A 20,043-nucleotide genomic window follows, 5' to 3' on the forward strand; every position below is an offset into this window, starting at 1 on the left:
ACTTGTTATATGTGTTGATCTTTCCAGTGGTGTAGGAAATGTGTTACTTTATGGTGTTATTAAGAAATATTGAACCCATGGGGGTAAACTCTCCTTTTTTTATGTTTTCTCTCCTCGCAATCACATTCACTAAGAGGCTCTGCCTTCTGCCATCGGTGTCCCTATCCAAAGCTTTCCCACCCCCAAGACAAACACTCTTCTCCCGCACCCCGGCAGCCAAACATCCTTCAGCTTCCCTTGGAAAAGGAGCAGCGCAGACCCCTGGAGAGCATCGGAGCCAGGCGTCAGGGCAGCATCTCCTCCATACTTGGGCCTCTCAGCATTGGCACGTGCGAGTACCGCTGCCCCGCTCCAAAGGACACAAAGTAAACCCGGGGTCTGTATTGGCTGTAAGTAAAGAGGGGGGTGAAAAAGCCATGTGGAGTGATGAGATCATTCCTCGCTGTCAAACGCTGACGAAATCAAAACAGACCCAGGAGAGCTTCATTAGTCCAGTTTTTATTCCAATTAATGGATGGGGAACTACAACGTGATCTTCTTTTATAATATAAATATGTCAGTGAAGGCTGTTTCTTGAGTCGCTCGTCACACTGGACAGGACAGCTGTCAAGAACTGCTTTGCAAAGTCCTTGGTCCTCCACACTCATGCAAAAAATCTTTACTTAAAAAAAAGAGCTTCAACAGTCAGCCAACTCATTACGGTATACTGTCAGCTACTGAACCAACAAATCCTGTTTTACAAAAACAAAGAATCTGACACCCAGGTAAATTATTTCACAATCATCCATTACTCTTAAGGGGGTTTTATACATAAAATATACAAATTAAAATTCTCAATATTTATTGTCACTGTAGAGGAAAATAATTTATAAACCCATAAACAAAGATAAGGGCAGAGGGAAAAACATGAATTAATTCATTTCCAGACTATAATGTCTAACACACTCCCAAACACTGTAGCTTTGAGCAACAAATTTTGCTCGTGTGGACATGATTTGTGGGTATGATGTTAAGCCAAGGGCGCAACTGCTTTGATACTACATTTTATTAGTAACGAATCCCAAAGGTTAACAATGAACTGCATTTGTCTGTTGAACCATCACGTTAGCTTGATGAACAGAATCACACCTCACTGGATATTAAAGATTTTGGTCTCCAAACACTGCAAATGAGAGAACAGCATTAAACTTTCGTGATGGTGTCATACAAATGCTGCCAAGTATATTTATGGTAATTACAGTGCCGTACACGTCTGTACAGAAAAAGTATTTGGATAAACTGAATGAACTGAAAATTGGTTTTAATCACCCCCAATTTATCTATTAGGCACAAATGGAAAAGATGGACTTGATTCAAACTCGTTTAAACAACAGATTGCTTGAGGCAAATCTATCCTGCTTTGCATACGCTTGCCTGTTTTGCAAGCCCGGCGGCGTGTGTCCCCACACGCCAGGCTGTCGGTTTTGCGGGCGCATGTCCCCAGGGATGCCCCCTCTGCGGGAGCAAAGTCACCTTGGGGAAATCCAGGGCCAGAATCCCACAGGGACATGGTGACCCACAAAAAGAGCCAACACCAGAAGAGAGCTGAGGAAAGCCTTCATGTTCACAAAGGACCATTGCAAGGAAGTAGCCTGAGTTCGGTCTGTAAAGCTTTTACAAAACCTCCTGCAATAACATCATGGGGTTTGGCAGCCCGGGGTGGCACACGTGCCGCTGTGTGCACGGCCTCCTCCGTCCTCAGGTAGTGCTGCGCTCGCCTAGGAGCCCAGAAACAAAACTGCTGAGACAGCTCGAACAGCAGCCGGATCGGGAAGCAAACGCACGGCACGAGGGAATTAAATCAGAGTACTAAAGTTGTTATAAAATAAGTAATAATCTAAGAGCATACTGGTGACTGAGGTAATGGATTTTAATTTATCTCAATGGTGAGCCCAATGCTGTCCTCCTAATACGTTAGAATCAACATAAGAGCTATCCCAGATCTTAGTTACAACACGTAATTTCTTGTGTAGAAAACATACAGATTCACACCTACATCACAGCCAGCGAAAACTGCACTGGAGTGCAAGAATTAGATCCAGAATTTAACCGAAGTGTCATCGATGACCATAAAAAGCAATCCAAAAAATTATTTAAAATTGTCTTATAAAAATATTTACAGTAAATTTTGTTAGCGCTAATGCTACGTTTTCAGTCCTAGAAAAAGGCAATCTTTAAAGGATCTGGCTCAGGTGCTCAGAATTAACAATACAAACATGAAACCACACACCAAAGATGGACAAATTCAAAAAGCATTTCAGGATGGGGGGGTGGGGGTGGGGTGGGGAAATACAGCTGGTTCATCACGTTACGGTTGTTCATATTGCATAGCTGGAAAACGAGGTCACTTGACTTGCATAACACTGCAATGTTTGAGAAGGAAAGAAACGTACGTGTCATTTGCCATGGAGGAGAAGTGGCTGCAGCCAGAAACAGCATCGCTCGCCCCTGGCAAGGCTGCGTCCTAGCCCTGTCCAGCAAGCCGCGGCGCTAGGCCAGCAATGCCATTTTACAATAGCAGAAGAACACCAAAAACTGTTTTCCTTATAAGCAAGGAAGGTTTATAAAGAGATGTACTGCAGGAGAAAAATTCTCCAGCCTTCAGGCATATCCACCTTCCACATCTGACAAACACAGCAGATTTCAAACTTGCATCTCTAGCACTAACTATTAGGTTTTTAGCCCAGGTAAGCTCAGTCTCTGGATAATATTTGCATTTGCTCCAGCAATGCCACGGGTGAGAGAAGTAGCTGGTAACCATTTCCAACTATTGAGCTGCAGTTATACATTAGTTATTCAGCTTTACGTTCTCGACGCCTACACCAGCCCTGACAAGGGCCATGAGTGCCCAAATGCCTGCGCTCCCTTGCCCCATTGCCTCCACCTGACAAGAGATGCTAATTAACCAAATATATTTTTTTTTGTCTCTGCCCTTTTATCCTCTGTTCCCCCAGGCTGCATGAAAGGGAAAAACACCTCTTGGTGTTTGCTTTTGGGGCAGTGAACGTGAGTCAGTCCGAGACGGGAAGATGCCCCTCGCTCCGACCCGGAGGCAGCTGCAGTCGGGGGTACGGGGGTACGTTCCCCACAGCGCCAACAGCTTTCACAGCATGCGACAGCCCACGGAAGAGCAGCACGTTGTACTACTAGTTTGGCACATTCCACTGCAGCTTGCAGAACCCAAAGCAAAAAGTTTAAAGGGTATTCTAGAAAAGGCGAATTTCTAAATTATGATGATTTTCAAGACCTCTGAGCTGACGCACAATGGAAGGGCAGACATCAAGAATAATCCTGTCGTTTCTTTGGACAGTTTGCTTTTGTTTGCAAAAACAAGGGCATCCAAAGAGAAATGGGTGCTACCTAGCGCTCCCCAGGAAGGTCAGCCCGTTCCGTGGGAGGTGATGCAGCAAAGGTAGGTGCTGTTTCACCCACAGCCAACAGGCACCCATCTTACAAGGACTGCGTCAGCTCAAATGCTAAAAATCTACTTATTTACAGAAGTCACCCGGCTCCTCTACAAAAGCTGCAGAAGGCAGTGTAACCTTAGATCCCTCTGAAATAAATTTTTAAGTATTTTTCTACTGTAGAAGGTCACACGGTGCCTTTTTGACAGCAGATCTATGGAGGAAGAAAGCAGCAGAGCAACACTGGTAAGTGCTGGAGCTCAGCAGCAACATGGGCAGGTTTGTCCTGCAGGCCAGCTGCCCACTACAGAAAGCCTCAGCTGACCCACAGTGGTGGAAGAAAACCAAAAAAAAAAAAAAAAAAATCCCTTTAGCTGGGGAGTCTTTTGGGAGTCTACTCCTATACGCAGAAGCATGCGCCAGAGCTCACAAGGAGACATAAAAAGGTATTTTCAAGTCAAACATCTTCTTAAACACAAAGCTTTAAGAATTTGGCACGTAAGCAAGACAGCTACCTTACAGCTGGATCTAGACTTGTCTGTTTTGAATAATCTTATGAATTCTTCATACTAATAGAGAAACAGTTTCAGTATGGGCAAGATTAAAACAGTAATTACAGTGACAGTGATTAACTAATCTCCGTACTCTGGAAGCATTAAAACACTGCAGGTATTTTACTTTGCTCATTAATCCCTGCTTGGGTGACAGGGGGTTCTTGCTGTAATGTCTCTACAATAATGGCACCATAAGGGATTTCTTTTAACATCTAAATGCTCTATTATGAAATGGCACCGAGATGCTGGACAGAGCTAGAACTGGGGCTTTCAGCACAGCTGAAATGCACAGGTTGGGAACACCTTCTATTCAAGCAGTATTTGTTTCACAGGAGTAACAAACCCCACTGGAGCAGCACACGTTTTGTGGGGCCGTGAAGTTTTGCGTGGTTCAGGTGCCGAGACCTCAGCCCCAGGGAAGGCACTGCCCAGCAGGTCCCATCACGTACAGCAAACAGCATTCATGGCAAGTAGAAAAATCACATGGTATTTATTTCCACCATACGACAAGCATTTCAGGGGTACACACAGTAGTCTGGTGGCATATACAAACGTATGACTGAGACAGTGTCACACTCAAGCCAGAGCACCCTGTTCCAGTCCATTTCTGCCGACTGCTTTTCTCAGTTGGTACTCAGAAGTTTCCACTGCCAGTAGTAATGTCCACCCTTCAGGCACAGTGAGTAAGTAGTTCAACCGATAATGTGCACGGAGCATCAGTAGTGAAGAAATCCATAAGTGTTCGTTTTTACTCACATGCCCAAACGTAGCAGTTTTGTTTCACACAAGAAATTCAGTGCCTGCGGTTCAAGCACAGTGTTTATCTCAGGACACTAAGCCATTGAGAAGAACAGTTGATTGCACCACAGATAACAAGCAACACCTCATGTCTAGCATGGAACATGTCCACAGAGGGATTTTCGCTTTGCTACACAATCCACCGCAGAGCAGATGATGTTTGTAACTTATCACTTGTCATGCTAAGACACTAACAGCAATGAGATGGGTCAAGTCAAAGGTCAGTCACCTTCCCAACACCACCCGGCTGGATCCACTTCACTTCTGCTCCTCGCTTTGGCTTAATTGTGTGTCACAAGGGTTTGTGAATCACAGCCACACCTGTTGTAAGAATGGACAGACAGACACAGTTATCATGGGAGCCGCTCCTGGGCTGTGCTGTGGCTGAGAACATCCTGCAAAGCCAAAGCAACAGGACAGCCGAGAGGGAGGTGTCTACTATTTCTGTGAAAGTTTCCTCTGCTGAAAGCAACATAAAACATACAAAAATGTAAGATTAAAGCTTCAGGAGGCACAGCCGCCAAGTTTATGAACGACCCCAGCTGTTGCCAGCTCTCCCGCTGACTATTTACCTGCGTAACTTCTGCCCGTGCTCATGCTGGTCGGTAATAGCGTCCACTTGTCTGTGATGGGGTTGTAGTATTCCACCGAGGCCAAATTGCAGGAACCATCATCTCCTCCCACCACGTAGAGGAGACCATTCACCGCACATACACCTCAAAGCAGAGCGCAGATGGTTAGACACAGGCTACTCATCTCCCACGACGGGTCGCCTGCCACATTCTGAGTCATTCCCAAGCAGATTCTTCATCTTCCATTTTTATCACTTTCTTACCATACTGATGATTTACACTAGCACATTAGTCACATTAAAAACCACACAGACCACTGCACAAGCCACCACAGAAAGGCTTATTGTGGTTACCTGCATTTCTTCTACACATATTCATGTCTGCTACTTGCTTCCAGGTGTTTGTTCCTGGATCATAGACTTCGACACTCTTCCTTACTAAGGGACCGTCGTGCCCCCCAGTAGCGTACAGCAGCCCGCTGAGGACACCAACACCTGCCAAACAGAGCCCAGCGTCAGCCTGCGGGGAAGGGGCGGCGTGTCCCTGGGTCTTCTGCTGGGTATTGCCTTGGCCCCTCCAAGGCATTGCCAAACCATGGGCTACAGGTGCCTGACGATCACCCGGTACGTGGCCAACCGTCCACCCAGCCACCGCGTGGCACTGCAGCAGGCCAGTGCAGCAACGCCTGGCAGATGTCCTGTCCCTCAGGGCTGGGCCCCCTCTTGGGTAGATGTTAGCCCGTCTGAGACCTATTTGGACTGACTTGTTTCCTCTTCCCTTAGACTCCCCGACCACCGCATCCCACCCCCACCTTGTTTCCATCTACCCGATCCTTTCTGCCATGGGGCCCTTTGCTTTTCAGCCTGATTCCCAATTCCAGGAGCTTTGTTTTTGCTTTTCCTGCTGCCTTGGTACCACACGGCTTCATCCCTTGGATACATCCTCTCCTCAACAACATACGGGCTCCAGCCCTTGCAGCTGCTGCTGGGTTCCTCTCCCCTGACTCGTGCCCCCAGACACGGCAGCAGCACTTGGCACAGACAAGGTGCCTCCGATGCCACCCTCCCAAACACTTTTGCAGTCCCCTGGCTCAATCTCTGGGAATGACAGGGATCTGAAGGGGGCTTCTGCCTAATGTTAAAGTGAATTAATGAATTAAAATGTTCACCAATCCATGAGAGTTAAAACTTCCAGCAACATATCTTCATTAATAGGTTCAAAGGCCTCTATTAAAATTAACAAGGTGGGATGTTAGTAAAACAGAAACATAGATCTGAATTGCATCATATCAACCACGGGCACTAACGAGCAGGACAGCCCCTGTGCCCTGAAGACGGACTCGTGCTGATGGCCAAGGGAAAGGCACGGGGCCAGAAAGGCGCGCGCAGGGAGGAGAGGGGCCCTAGCAGTGTAAAACCGGTGGGTTTTTTAATTGGCCTCTGTGCAAATATCTTTCCTGTTGGCCACATGCAGCACAGGGAAAGGAGAGCACAGAAGCAGAGTTGCGATGGCGAGCCAGAGAGCAGGTACCATCCAGGCTCCCCAGCTCCCATGCCACAGGAACATCTCCTGGTGGTGTGTCACATCCCAAAAATACAATGTGTCACATTGCTCTGAGCCTTGTCACGGTCGGCAGGAGCACAGAGCATCGCGTCTGCTGTGCTCCACCTGCGGGAGGCACACAAGGCAGGGAGGGAAACCATCCCAGCAAACCATCCCAGCATTTGTGCTCCTCCCTCACCCAAACCAGGCCAGTGCCTAGCCGAGACCGACCGATGGATTAACGCCCTGGCAGGCACACCACCGTCTGGGGGACAGGTACGTCGTCTGGGGGACAGGTACGTCGTCTGGGGGACAGGTATGCTGCTGCAGCTCTACCACCATCACCTTGCCCTTCTCCAGATTTTCATAACTTGCTGCTGCTGGGTTTGGCTTTAACCAGCCATCCCTCGCTGTACCAAGAGGTGCTGAAATCCCAACATGACCTTGGGATTCCCAGTTCACCTCCAGCAAACGCTGGTAATTAATGTCTAACTGCCATAAATACCCACCCTACTGGACCAAATTCTCAGTCTGGCTGGGGCACTTCAACGTGCCCCTCTTAGGAAGAGCAGAACACGTCCCAGTTTGCATCCTGGCCCCACAGCCGTATGAGGTATCTCCCCCAGTTGACTGGGGAACGGGAACTCACTCAACCGGTAAGGAAAGTCTACTGCATCTGAGCCCAGCAGCCTGGGTTTGCAACACCTCAGCATTTATCTATATTCAGCTCTTAGCAGAAGTCTTACACTTTTAAGAAATAATTTAATGAAACTACTAATTTCATTATATTAAGGTATTATTACCTTAATTATTAACTATTAATACTTACTTATTAACTATTATCAAAATTACTAAGAAATAAACTAATTTAAGCAAGGAGGAAAATTTAAAAGAGTTGGAAACACGCTATGGGTTTTCCACCTAAACCTGCCTCCCTGCGCAGCGGGACAGGGCACGCGTGGCCAGAACATCCCTGCCAGGAGGGAAAAGGGCAGCACACACACACACACACCCCCCAGCCTGTGTCGGGGACACCCCGGGGACTCGGGGACACCCCGGGGACTCGGGGACACCCGTTCTCACCTCCACTAGATGTCAGCACCGGGACGGCGATGCTGGGATGCTGGCAGCACGAGCATCCTTGCTGGAGCTGTACGGTAGATCGTGCTGCAGCATCACTGGCAATGAGTAGCCCCGGGCAGTCCCCTCCCCAGTGGCTGCTGGAGGGCTATCTGGGTGACAACCAGAACCTGAGCTCAGCTTTCAGGCTGGGAACAGAAAATTGCAAGGCTAGGCTCTTTGGCAGGCAAGTGAGAGCATTCCAAATGCTGGACTTGCTACACGGAGATGTACTTGCAAAGCAGCACTGAGAGCAGAGTGTTTCCAAGAAAGAAAATTCACTAAAATCCATCTCACTATAGCCACAAACTGTTTTGCTGTGTTTCAACAAGTTGTCAACAACATGACACACTCGTTCTGTTATCCTATAAGGTTGCATCAGGCTAGGTTTAAGCATCAAGCAGATACTAAAAACTTAATTCAACTGAATTCAAACCAATGGGGTGTGACCATATTTCCCCACCTGGAGTTACAGAAAAGGTGTTAGAGTGAGGGCAGAGGGATGGTGTGTAGAGAGCAGCCTCTAAACAGCCCAGCTCAGAAGGGAATTCCCCCCACAGCTGAACCTGGCAGGGTCGCCGCAGCCCCCATGCCAAGGGCAGCCTCCCGGCTTCGGCGGCTGCACAATGAGAACTGCACAATTCGACATCAGGGAGGACCTGCTGCACACACTGAGCAGTAAGACCAGCATTGACACATTCCCTTTCACCTGAAGATGATCTTAAATGCAATGGGTAAGAGCTTCTATCGCTTTGAGAGAGGAACAGCCACAGAGAGGACGAGCGCCTACCTGGCCTAACGTCACAGAGTAGGTCAGAAATACAGACTGGAATATAATCCCTTTTTAACAAGCCCTTCCCTCTAATCCTCTGGATCACCAACTTTTGCCAGCAAAAGATACACTAAAAACTAGCTTAGCAGGGGCAACCCAAGATGAATTCTGTTACCTGGGTCTGCACATCACCCAGTGTAGATGTGCTGTGTGCTGCAAAGCACCCACTAGATGTTTGCAGAGAAAATCCAAAAGGAAAATCCATCTGACAGCCCCCAAATGACAGGAGAGAAGGAAGTGCAGCTTGACTTTCCAGTCCCCGGCTGAGCCTGCAGCTGGCGATTTGGAAAGACAACTTTTTGCTTGCAAGTGAGGTGCATCTGTTAGCGAGGCTACTTAGAAACATTGAACATTATTTCATTAATCCAGAAATTAATTTCAGTTTGGCAGATTTTAACAAAGTCAGGAGAGCTGCTGAAAGCTTCCAAGCAGTTATGTTTTTTTTCCCTCATGGGAAGAGTGGGAAATAACAGGTTGCATTTGCCAGCCCAGCAATGCCAAATCACACTTTCCCTTCCCTTCCATGAGCAAAGGAGAACCCATGGATCATCACTCTTAGGAACACATCTCGGAGGCGGTACCTGCACCACTGCGTCGAGTGCTCATGTCGGCTACGTAGGTCCATTCATTCGTGGCTGGGTTATACTGCTCGACGGTACTAAGGCACTGACGGGACGCTCCATCGTAACCCCCCACGGCATACAGCTTACCTGGAAGAGACACATGTTGGCATTGGCATTGCAGCTACAACTGATGTACGTTACCATCACGCCTGATTGCCCCAGGTGAGGACAGATCCTGGCTGAGGGAGGCCCTGGGAGACATGGCTAAACCTGCTGGGATGTCTGGGGAAAATCCTAGCAAAAGGATCTGAAGTGGACTGGCAGACGGGGTGGGACTGTTTTTAAAGCTGTTAAAGCTGTCAACTAAGGCACGGCAACAACACAACACAACTTCATTAGAACCCAAAAGCCCAGAGGGTTTTCCAAATGACTTGTTAGCCCAGGAGAAGAGGTAACATCAAAGCGCGTTCTGCTGATCGAGCGTTTCCTTCTGTTTGAGTGCCACAAAGCAAGGTGTGCTGTCAAAGGTCGATACTGTACATTAATTACAATATCACATGAGCAATAAATATGCAATAGCCTCTTGTGTTAATACAATACCTGCATGGAAACCTAGACCTGATTTTGAAGAACTTGGACTAAATCAAAACCAACCAACGCTGCTAGCACAGCTGAGGCCAGCCTGCTTACTCATTACAAGTGACCACGACACAGAAGATACCATGGGAGACCCTCACAGCACGGCATGTCTGTCCTCCCTACCTCAACTCAATGACATAACATACAGATAGTGAGACCTGGTGTCCTGGTTTCAGCTGCGAGAGTTAATTTTCTTCTGAGTCGCTGGTGCAGTGCTGTGGTTTGGATTTGGTGTGAGAACAAAGCTGACAGCACACTGATGGTTTTGGCTGCTGCTGGGTGATGTTTATACTGACTGAAGGACTTCTCAGCTTCTTGGGCCCTGCCAGCGAGAGGGCTGGGGGGGTGCAAGAAATGGGGAGGGGACACAGCCAGGACAGCTGACCCGAGCTAGCCAAAGGGCTGTTCCACACCATATAGCATCATGCTGAGTGTATAAGCTGGGGGAAGGAGGAGGAAGCAGCAGACGTTCAGTGTGATGGTGTTTGTCTTCCCAAGTAACCGCTACTGGTGATGGAGCCCTGCTTTCCTGGGGGTGGGTGCCCAAAAAGGACCTTAGCCTGGGCTGCCGAACAAGCCCCACGCAGCCACTCGCTCACTCCCCCCACAGTGGGATGGGGGAGGGGATCAGCAGAGTAAAAGTTTGAAAACTCAGGGGTTGAGATAAAGACAGTTTAATAGGGAAAACAAAAGCTGTGCATGCAAGCAAAGCAAGACAAGGAATTAATGGGGTACTTTACATCGGCAGGCAGGTGCTCAGCCACCCCAGTATTCCTGCCAAACCAGCAGCCTGCGGCCGTGGGATGAACTATGCTCCTGTTTCTCTTGCTGAGCAGATTTTCAGTGATGGGTACTCCATCCACACACTATCTGCTGATAGCAACAGCATTCACTGCACAATGCCATTTGCTTTCACCAGCCAGAAGCAGCCCAGGAAGAATAAGGATTGAAAGAAACCTGCACACACCTAATGGAAAGCAGGGCTCCATCACAGGTAACAGTTACTTGGGAAGACAAATACCATCACTCCGAATGTCCCCCGCTTCCTTCTTCCTGCAGCTTATATACTTAGCATGACGTGATATGGTATGAACAGCCCTTTGGCTAGCTCAGGTCAGCTGTCCCGGCTGTGTCCCCTCCCAATTCCTTGCACCCCTCCAGCCTTCTCACTGTCCTTGTCCTTGACTTGGTATAACCATGATCCAGCAACAACTAAAACCATCGGTGTGCTATCAACATTGTTCTCACGCCAAATGCAAACCACAGCACTGAGCTAGCTACTATGAGAAAAGTTAACGCTATCCCAGCTGAAACCAGGACACTGGAGAAGCACAATCAGATGTCACAAGACTACACCATCCATGAAACAAGGCTGATGTTCCACCACATCCTCTGTTCACAGGCCTGGCAGATACTCTTGCCTCATCTCCCCATATCACCTAGCAGCTTGTTTTGCATTTAGGCAGTAAACTCTCCAGGCAGACAGCCTTTCTCTGTGCTCCTTTACTAGATAGAGCACCTAGCTCAAAGGCATTCTGGTTCAAGACCACACCTCCTAGACACTACAACAACCAACCATTAATAAAGTTCAACAAATACACAGGAAAATTCTAACCCAAATTTTTAGGCAAAACCCATGAATAAGACCAATTTTGAATCCGTAACAGCAGAGCCTGGTCACAAACAAGCTATGCAATTCTCTGCTTCCTTGATGTTTGCAAGGCTCCAAGAACATGCCAGCTCTGTTCTTTCTCTCTCAGCTCCACTCATGGCCTCCTCAGGCTGTGATCCTTAGGAGAGGTCTGCAAGGATCAAGTCAACAACTGTGCTCCTTCTGCATCTTCCTGCCTCTATAAACATTTCAAATTCTTATTTGTGCTGTTGGTTCAAGCCGCCCGGTGTTAGTCGATGAATCAAGGCGAGAGCGCCAGACCAAGCAAGACAAGACAAAGTTCCCTGGCTGGCACCAATTCTTAAGATATTTTCAGTACCCACAGACATCAGATCAATCTTCACCACATTCAGATGAACACTGCAGATTAGCTGCAGGCTGCAACTTGTCCCCGGCACCAATATGATCAGCTCTTCTTGCCCATCACATGCCCTCCTTTTTTTCTTTTTTCACAGACTCCAACATGTGCAACATTTATTTGCACTCTCAAACAAAGCCAAGGATAAGGATTTCATATATCTCCAGTAGAAAACCTGTCCACAGAAATGCATCTCAGGTACATACCTAGTATTTGTTCTGCATTCAAATCCCTTTAGCAAATCCCAGTAACTATCAGCAGCCCAGCATTTCACAAACATGGGCCGATTTTGAAGGAGATGATTCTTAAACAAATACGCAAATTTAGCACAACCACTGCTATTTATTCTGACTTTGTCTCCCTCCCTCTTCTCACAAACACATTTCACATACATAAACACATTTCATGTATTCCCCATTCAAACAGGTCAAACCAAACCACTTCAAAGCACAGTTTACGACAAGGCTTCTGCCAGCGGCTGCTCTGCACCATACGAATTGGAAACTGCTACATCACCCTGAAGACAAGGTCAAATAAAACCTTTAACTCGCTTCACAACTGATTTTGCTAAGGGAGGGAAAGATCCCTACTTCAGCATCCCTTTCTCCCGGATCCAAACCAAGCTGCTCAGTTCCAGCTCACTGGCGTTTGGTGCTGACACACAGGTGCCAGCAGCTGCCCCCTCCCTCCAAGCGCCCTGTCACCCACCCGCCTGCCTCCCGAGCTGCCACAGCACCAGTGTTTGCTGCCGTCAGCCCCTGCTCGTTTACGAACCAGAGCAAAGCGTGCTGTGCATGCCGGCGAGCCTGATGTCAATAAACACAGGTTTTAGTATTCCTGCCAAACCACCAGCTTGGGGCCGTGGGATGAACTATGCTCCTGTTTCTCTTGCTGAGCAGATTTTCAGTGATGGGTACTCCATCCACACACTATCTGCTGATAGCAACAGCATTCACTGCACAATGCCATTGGTTTTCACCGGCCAGAAGCAGCCCAGGAAGAATAAGGATTGAAAGAAACCTGCACACACCTAATGGCATTCACAGGAGGCATGGGCTGGTCTGATATGGGTCTGAGGCTCTTGGAAAGCAACACATGATTTTTCACTAAGATAAAGAGGAGAATGGAAAAAGCTGCAGCAACTACGTCACATAAAATAAATCTTTACCAACTGGTCTAGAGAACAGTTCCTGCAGTTCCCTCCTATTGCACTTAACCGTTCAGGCTTCGGTTTGACACAGTAACATTAGCTTGATGGAAACAGCTGCTGATTTTCTTACCCTCCACAACTCCAACTCCAACACTGCTTCTTCTTGTGTTCATGGGAGCCACAAAAAACCACTCATTGGTTTTATAGCTATAGGCCTCAACTGATGCCAGACCTAGTTAAAAAGGGGATACACAGGTTTTCTAATTAAAAAAAAAGAGAAGAAAAAAAGATTGGTGTTGCACTTTCATCTGCCTTCTACCTCCTCCCAAGCCCGTAATTCCCCCCACACTCCTGCAGCCCAGTTTTCTAGTCCCTTGCCTTCCAGGCTGTGACCAGTGCGTCAGTGCCACTTCTTCAGCAGCTGGAAAAATTGTTACCCCATCGCCCCTGCCCTGGGACTGCTGCCCCTCTGATGCGCTGGGGACACCAAGACGGAGCAGAGTCCAGATTCCAAGGCCAAATGTCCCACGTCCTTTCAAGCATTACAAAATGTCCATGCAAAGGTTTAAAACTTCCCCCAGACCCTGTTGCATCATACTCATCACCAGCTGAAATAGTTCAGGGCTTAACCAAGTGGCAAAGCTCTACAGCAGAGGTGTGAATCTAAACATGCAGTTATGCCAAGACAAATCCCAGGCACACATACCCCATAAGATGCCTTGCTGACACTTTATTCATGTTGCTATGAAAAATTTAACTAAAACAAGGAAAAATCCCTTTTCAGTCCAGAAAAAGCATATTCATACAGAGAATGAGACTGCAAGAACTGTATCACTAAAGAAAAAGACCCGGGTGAACTTCTCTGCGATTACTGATGCACCATAACACGCACGTGGCAAGCTGTAACACGCAGGGAGGCCAGCCTCTGGCTCTTTCTCTACAAAATCATAGAGGAAGGGCACAGAAACATCACTAAAGCTCTGCAGTCTTTGCAGGCGTCTCTGAAAACATCTCTGCAAGTCAGGCAGTGCCTGGTGGTTTTTGCTCAGTCACCTACCGGTGCTGCCATCAAAGCCGCCCACTGCATACAGGAGATCATTGAGCACAGCTGCACCTAAAGTGCTTCGTCTTTCCTGCATGCTGGCTATGGATGTCCACTGGTCCTTCACGCCATCGTACACATCAACCGTCCGTACCCTCAAAGATCCATTAAAGCCCCCGACAGCATAAACATTGCCAGCCATAAATACCACACCTGACAAAAGAGGAGAGAGATTTTTTTACGGAGCTTTTACAAACAGTACAGGAAGCGTGTCTCATCAGATGTCTGTCAGAGCAGGTAGGACAGCAGGGAAGAGCAGAACGTGGGCAAGTCTTTGGCATTTTCTGCAGGTTAAGAGCATTGGAGCCAAGTATGATAAAACATAGTGTCATACGGAAGGTGAAATGTACATAAATACGTGGCAACATAAGGGACAGATGGATTTCACACCTGAATGAGTAGTTTTCTGAGCCAGCGGGAACAGCAAATGGTGATCCGCATTCACAACCCTGTTGGATGTCTTCAGAGCAACACTCCTAACTCACAGATCTGCTCTCCATCACCCACTCTACAGCACTGAGAGGGACTGACTCAGCTCCTTTAATTTTCATGAGGAAACCAGCAAGGAAAACTGGATCCCTGTGGGCTGCCAGGCCAGCAGGACAGGAGGAGGAGGGGAAACACTGATGGAGGAGCAGCCAGGAGAGAGATGATGAAAGACAGACAGACAGGAGCAACCCCACTAGCAAGCAGGGCATCCACCTGAATGAGAAGGACACATGTCTGTAGGGAAAGAGGAGGAAGGAATGGCAAAAAGAAAGAGCTGCATGAGGCCAGGAGCACAGAGGAAGGCTGAAGGGATGACTGAGAACATCCATCCAGCACTGAAGAGCTGCACTAGTAAAACAAAGAAGGTTTTGCAGCAAACTTTCCCATTTACCTGCTCTGCATCTCCGGGAGGGAAGCTCAGCAACCTGATCCCACCGCTCCTCCTCAAAATCATAGCACTCCACACTGCGAATGGCTTTGGGCGCTTGCCCACCCACCACGATCATCACCTGGAGAAGGAAGACGAGAACTAGGAAACCTCAGACACCAGCCCAGGCAGCTGCTCTCTGCAAAGGAACCACCACCACATCTGGTCAAGGGTAGCTGCCAAAAACATGCTGCAAGCCCACTAGAAGCCTCTGCAGCAACACTTCTTTAAGTCAATTTATTCCGAGGGGGAAAAAAGTTACCTTCACTGTAGTGCACAGTAAGTATGGCAGCCCCCTAACCTTTCCTCACCATTTCCAACGTGGGCAACCTGCCCCGTTTCCCCATGAAACACAAAACTGCTTGACACCACAGCACACTTCTGCAAGACTCGCTGCAGAAGTATTTTTAAGTGAAGAAGATCCCAGTGTAATTTCCACAGCCAGCCCACTGTTTAGTCATTATCTCCATGGTGGTGCTAAAAATAATCGATGCCACTTAGCAAATAAAACCTGACAGCTGTATTGCCACCTGCGGGGAAGACGACACTCGGGGAAATCACCAGGACTATTAAGACCCGGGGTGCTGGGCTGCCAAAGGAAGTGATTTGTCAGCTTCATTAAAGCTTTTGGCTGCAACATGTATTGATGCAAATCCGGTAATTAAACCCTAAATTCTTTACAGACAGGGAAGATCTATGTGAGGTGATCAAGGGCAATCTCAGGAGTGTGAGAAGCGCTCTGCCAGCTCAGGCTGAAGGTCCATCCAGCCCCAGACTCCATTCCCAGCAATGGCAAGAGGTGGACGCTGGCGGAAAAGCGAGAAGACCTGAACAGCACACAGCGTGCTCCTTCCCAAATCTGCCCTGTCTGCCGCCAGAAGACAAACTCCCCATGGATTCACTGACTTGTCCAGGGATAGTGGTCCCAGGAGCCTGAACCTCAGTGCTCGAGGGCTGCCCATCGCTGCTGAGCCCCAGCTGGGCACGTGCACAGGCAGAGTCCAGACCTCCTGCACCTACACACTGCTCGACCTGCGCACTTTGTTCTGAACACATTTCCTTCGACCCTGCTCACCTATCGAGAGGGAGGATTAGTTCCCCTTATCACAGCAAATTGGCAGAAGCAAACATTACCCAAAACAACCTGGTTTTTACAAGGCCAAGGAGCTAGAAGCAAGATAACAGGGCTTCAAATATATCCAGAGTAGACGGGAAACAAGCTTTAGCTTCTGCACAGTGGCTGCAAGTAGCTGAGGGGATAAGATTGTCACTTGAGGTCACTCGGGTAATGAGCTCAACTCCAATCACGGTTGCTTTAAAAAAGTACAAAGCTAGACAGCAATTTAAAGAATTTGAAGTTAAGAAAATAGTGGACTGTTTGATGTACAAAGATGAGAACGTGACATTAGAAAGCAAACAAAGTCTAAATTAGCAGCCTGACTACTAGTTGTGTAACAGTCTTCCATGGAAAGCTGCAGAGCTTCACATGATTACAGAATTAAGAGATTTCACAGCAGACGGTAATCCCTCACCAGTGGGAGCAACAGACCAGATGAAAGTTTCTCAGTAATAGGATTGCTGGAAGATCATCACCTTCCCCCCTTTCTTTACAGTTAAAAAGGCGGCAGGAGAGACCTGCAGAAGATTTGGGTTTGTACTTAGAGGTTACGCTACAGAAGTTGTTGAAGACCTCTGAACTCGCTGGTTCACTGTTCATTTTATCCTTAACTACTTTAGCCATTGAACAAGGGTCACATCATCCCTTCATGGTACCCCCAAAGTCACGTTCTACCAACTTCATCTCAGTGCCAGCAGGTGGAAAGGACACAACACGCTGACACGCTGCAGAACCACGATTGCTCAATGGACAGTTCAATATCTGAACATCTGAACAGTCCCTCATAGCGTGGATCTCACACACCATGCCACAAACCAAGCTCCCTATGATTTGTCCTTAGAAAAATAATACATTGTGGGTTTGACATCTTACAATCTCCGAAATGTTTAATGATAACTTCAGCAGCAGTCTCTTGAGAGACATCGTGCCAAAGCGCATTTATCCCTGGGGCACAGGGAAAATAGTTTCTGTTGTCACTTTTTTCTTCACTAATAAAGTGGCGGACAGAGCATCACACGCCTGCAGGATAAACGCAGGGAGTAACAAGGATCGTTTATTCAGTAGCTGCTTTGAATCTATCGCTTCAGACCTCCTGCCCGCGGGTCTGGGTGCCGTTGTTTCCTGCTGGCCTGGCTTCTGATGATGGATACGGGGAAAAGGAAAGACACCTGGCTGCGTCCCCCCCTCAGCAGGGCTCCACGATGGTGCTACCAGCTGCAGAAACCTCAGCCGACCCCCCCGGCGCTCCAGGCAGCTGCTGCCGCTGCCGCTCCACAGGGCAGCAATTCCCCAACCGCAGCTCCAGGAGCAACAGCCGCTCACAAAACCACTTGTGGCTGACGAAATGATTCAAGGGCAGATCTTGCCCCTGGGAGCAGAGATATTGCTTCTGCTAAGGGTTTATCTAAGTTTGTCCAACCGAATTACCTATCTGTGGTGGACATAAGCGATACCAGAGGAGGGAGTAAAACACTTCAAAGAACGATGATGGAGTTAGTAAGAATTAATGTGGCGAGTACACAAGCTCCTTTCAAAGACAGAAAATGCCATCAGTAATATGGTGTGAGGTGACACGAAACGAGAGACCCTGCTTACCTTTGGCAGGCTAACGGGAGTCCTTGGCTTTGTTCTGGGATTCTTGATCAGTTGCCTTTGATCCAGAGGAAGCAAATGATATTTCATGGCCTCAATAAGGAAGTCTTTACAGGTGTTGTTATTCTTGATTAAAGCTTCTTCTTCAACTGTCTGAGAAGACGCACACACATGAAAGATCATTTAAACTGAAGTACTTGGTGGCACAGGTCACAAGGAGCTTTGTGGAAAGAACATGAAACCTGGAATTTCTCTTCCAGAGTACCAATATATTTAAAAAAAAAAACCAAAACACAGAGGACACACACAGACTTCCAGCTCTTCCCAAAGAAACACATGCAGTAACATCCAAGCTTCTCACGTTTTTCCAGTATCACTCATGCATAGCAGTGCTCCCTCTATTTTACCACCCTCTGCCAGACACTTAATTCAGCAGGAGAATTCACCAGGAACCTGGGTACAAAGCAAGTTAATTTCTTTTATTTGAGTCAGAATTTTTAAGGAGAGGCAACACCGTTTACTCAATCAGAGAATATAGTTAAGAGAGGGGAAAAAATACATGATGGGTTCATCTTGTGAATACCAATTTTACTTTGATTGTATTGCTTTTTTTAGACACGTGGTAAAAGCACAGTAGTCAAAGAGCCTGTATGTCAACCCCTTCTTTGGGGATTGATTCTCTCTAAGTCAGACCGCCAGCGAGCATCTCACCTGCCAGTCACACAGACCCATCTCTATGCGCAGCACACATCTTAAGCCAAAATTATCGCACGTGATATATTTTCACCAAGCTAATTTACCTGCGCATTAGGGAAAAATACCACACAAGCTTGTAACACCACCACCTGGGTATTTTCAGGGTGAAAAATCCCAACATACTAACTTCTAAATGCTTCCACCAAGAGGAGCAGGAGCTCTGCTCTCGGCACTGCCTGGCAGAGCACAGGTCACATTTACAAAAAGGTTTCTGCACACACACACTGATTTCGGAGTCCACCCAGATCTTCCTTTTATACCTCTGTTTACAGACTCAGCAACATGCCAAATTACCCATCTCAGACACAAACAGCCATGCCATTGAATTAAGAAGCTACCAGCAGCTTAAGTGCAAGTATTAATTACTTATTTGCAGACTAACCTGTACAAGATAATCTCTGGGCAAAAGGGGCAGGCGAACATGCTCCATCAGTTTAGCCATGTGCTCTAAGCGAGATTCCTTCTCATAATTTATCCAAGAAATAACCGCTTCAAAGACCTACACAGATAAAGTACAATTAAACAGCGAAGAGAGAACTGGCTCGCACAGTCACCTACCCAAAATCAGAAGCATTGTGATTTTACGGTACTGAAAGAAGGAGGTGCAAGATCTCTATCAAACAGATGAGAAAGTCGTGACTATGCACAGAGCACAAGCACCACGGCAGCAAAGGGGTGAGCTGACCATGCATATTAATAAGCAACTTCACATCTAGAAGTGCTGTATCACTCTCAAAGCTAAGCGTGTGGCCAGGACAATTGTATACCTCTTGGACATTAGTACTGGAAGGCAGCCAGGAAACTTAATTAGCCTGCTAGACGTTATTCATGAAATCACCCACAACGATTACTCCTGGGAACTGAGATCTCCCCTCTCGAAGGAGCCTGGCCACACAGTAAGTCACTATGCTTACCATCGTATTTAATCACTGCACTGGTCATGCATCGCCCCCCCACAAAAACCCAAAAAATCTTCCGGACAAGTTCACCACACACGCAGGAAAACCCCTGCCTGCAGCCACAGAGCCTCTGCACCGCATGTGTTTCACTGCTAAAAATACCCAGATCCTCCAGCTGGGAAACAAGGGCACACCGGACTCCTGGTCCGAACCAAAATCTTAGTTTAACTCCCAGATCCAACCAGCTCAGATAAGCATCCAAACTTTGCTGTGTGACGGACAGCTCACAAACAACCCCACACAGCAGGAGCCATGCAGAGCCCTGCATGAGGCAGAAGCATCCTACGTGGGCTCCCGTATGAATATGCATGTGCTTATATAACTTACATAACTGCGAGCCTCACTCCTCCCAGAAGAA

At 47.6% G+C, this 20,043-nt stretch overlaps 1 protein-coding gene across 4 annotated transcripts in view; it reads right to left on the reverse strand.

Moving 5' to 3' along the window:
- Positions 1–482: 482 nt before the first annotated feature.
- The window catches only part of KLHL3 (kelch like family member 3), a 57,013-nt gene continuing 37,452 nt past the window's right edge, over positions 483–20,043 (reverse strand). For 3 of the 4 annotated variants that reach the window (XM_037397127.1, XM_037397129.1, XM_037397131.1), the window contains exons 7-15: positions 19,109–19,225; positions 17,974–18,123; positions 15,225–15,342; positions 14,300–14,497; positions 13,373–13,474; positions 9,442–9,570; positions 5,721–5,861; positions 5,368–5,511; positions 483–5,116 (exon numbers count right to left, since the gene is read on the reverse strand). In XM_037397127.1, the coding sequence (XP_037253024.1) occupies positions 5,088–5,116; positions 5,368–5,511; positions 5,721–5,861; positions 9,442–9,570; positions 13,373–13,474; positions 14,300–14,497; positions 15,225–15,342; positions 17,974–18,123; positions 19,109–19,225 (1,128 nt within the window). In that variant the 3' untranslated portion in view covers positions 483–5,087. The remainder of the gene's footprint in view (positions 5,117–5,367; positions 5,512–5,720; positions 5,862–9,441; positions 9,571–13,372; positions 13,475–14,299; positions 14,498–15,224; positions 15,343–17,973; positions 18,124–19,108; positions 19,226–20,043) is intronic. The other variant, XM_037397130.1, reaches the window with a different exon arrangement.

This window comes from Falco rusticolus, chromosome 8 (genome assembly GCF_015220075.1).
Source record: "Falco rusticolus isolate bFalRus1 chromosome 8, bFalRus1.pri, whole genome shotgun sequence".
Taxonomy (NCBI): Eukaryota; Metazoa; Chordata; class Aves; order Falconiformes; family Falconidae; genus Falco; species Falco rusticolus.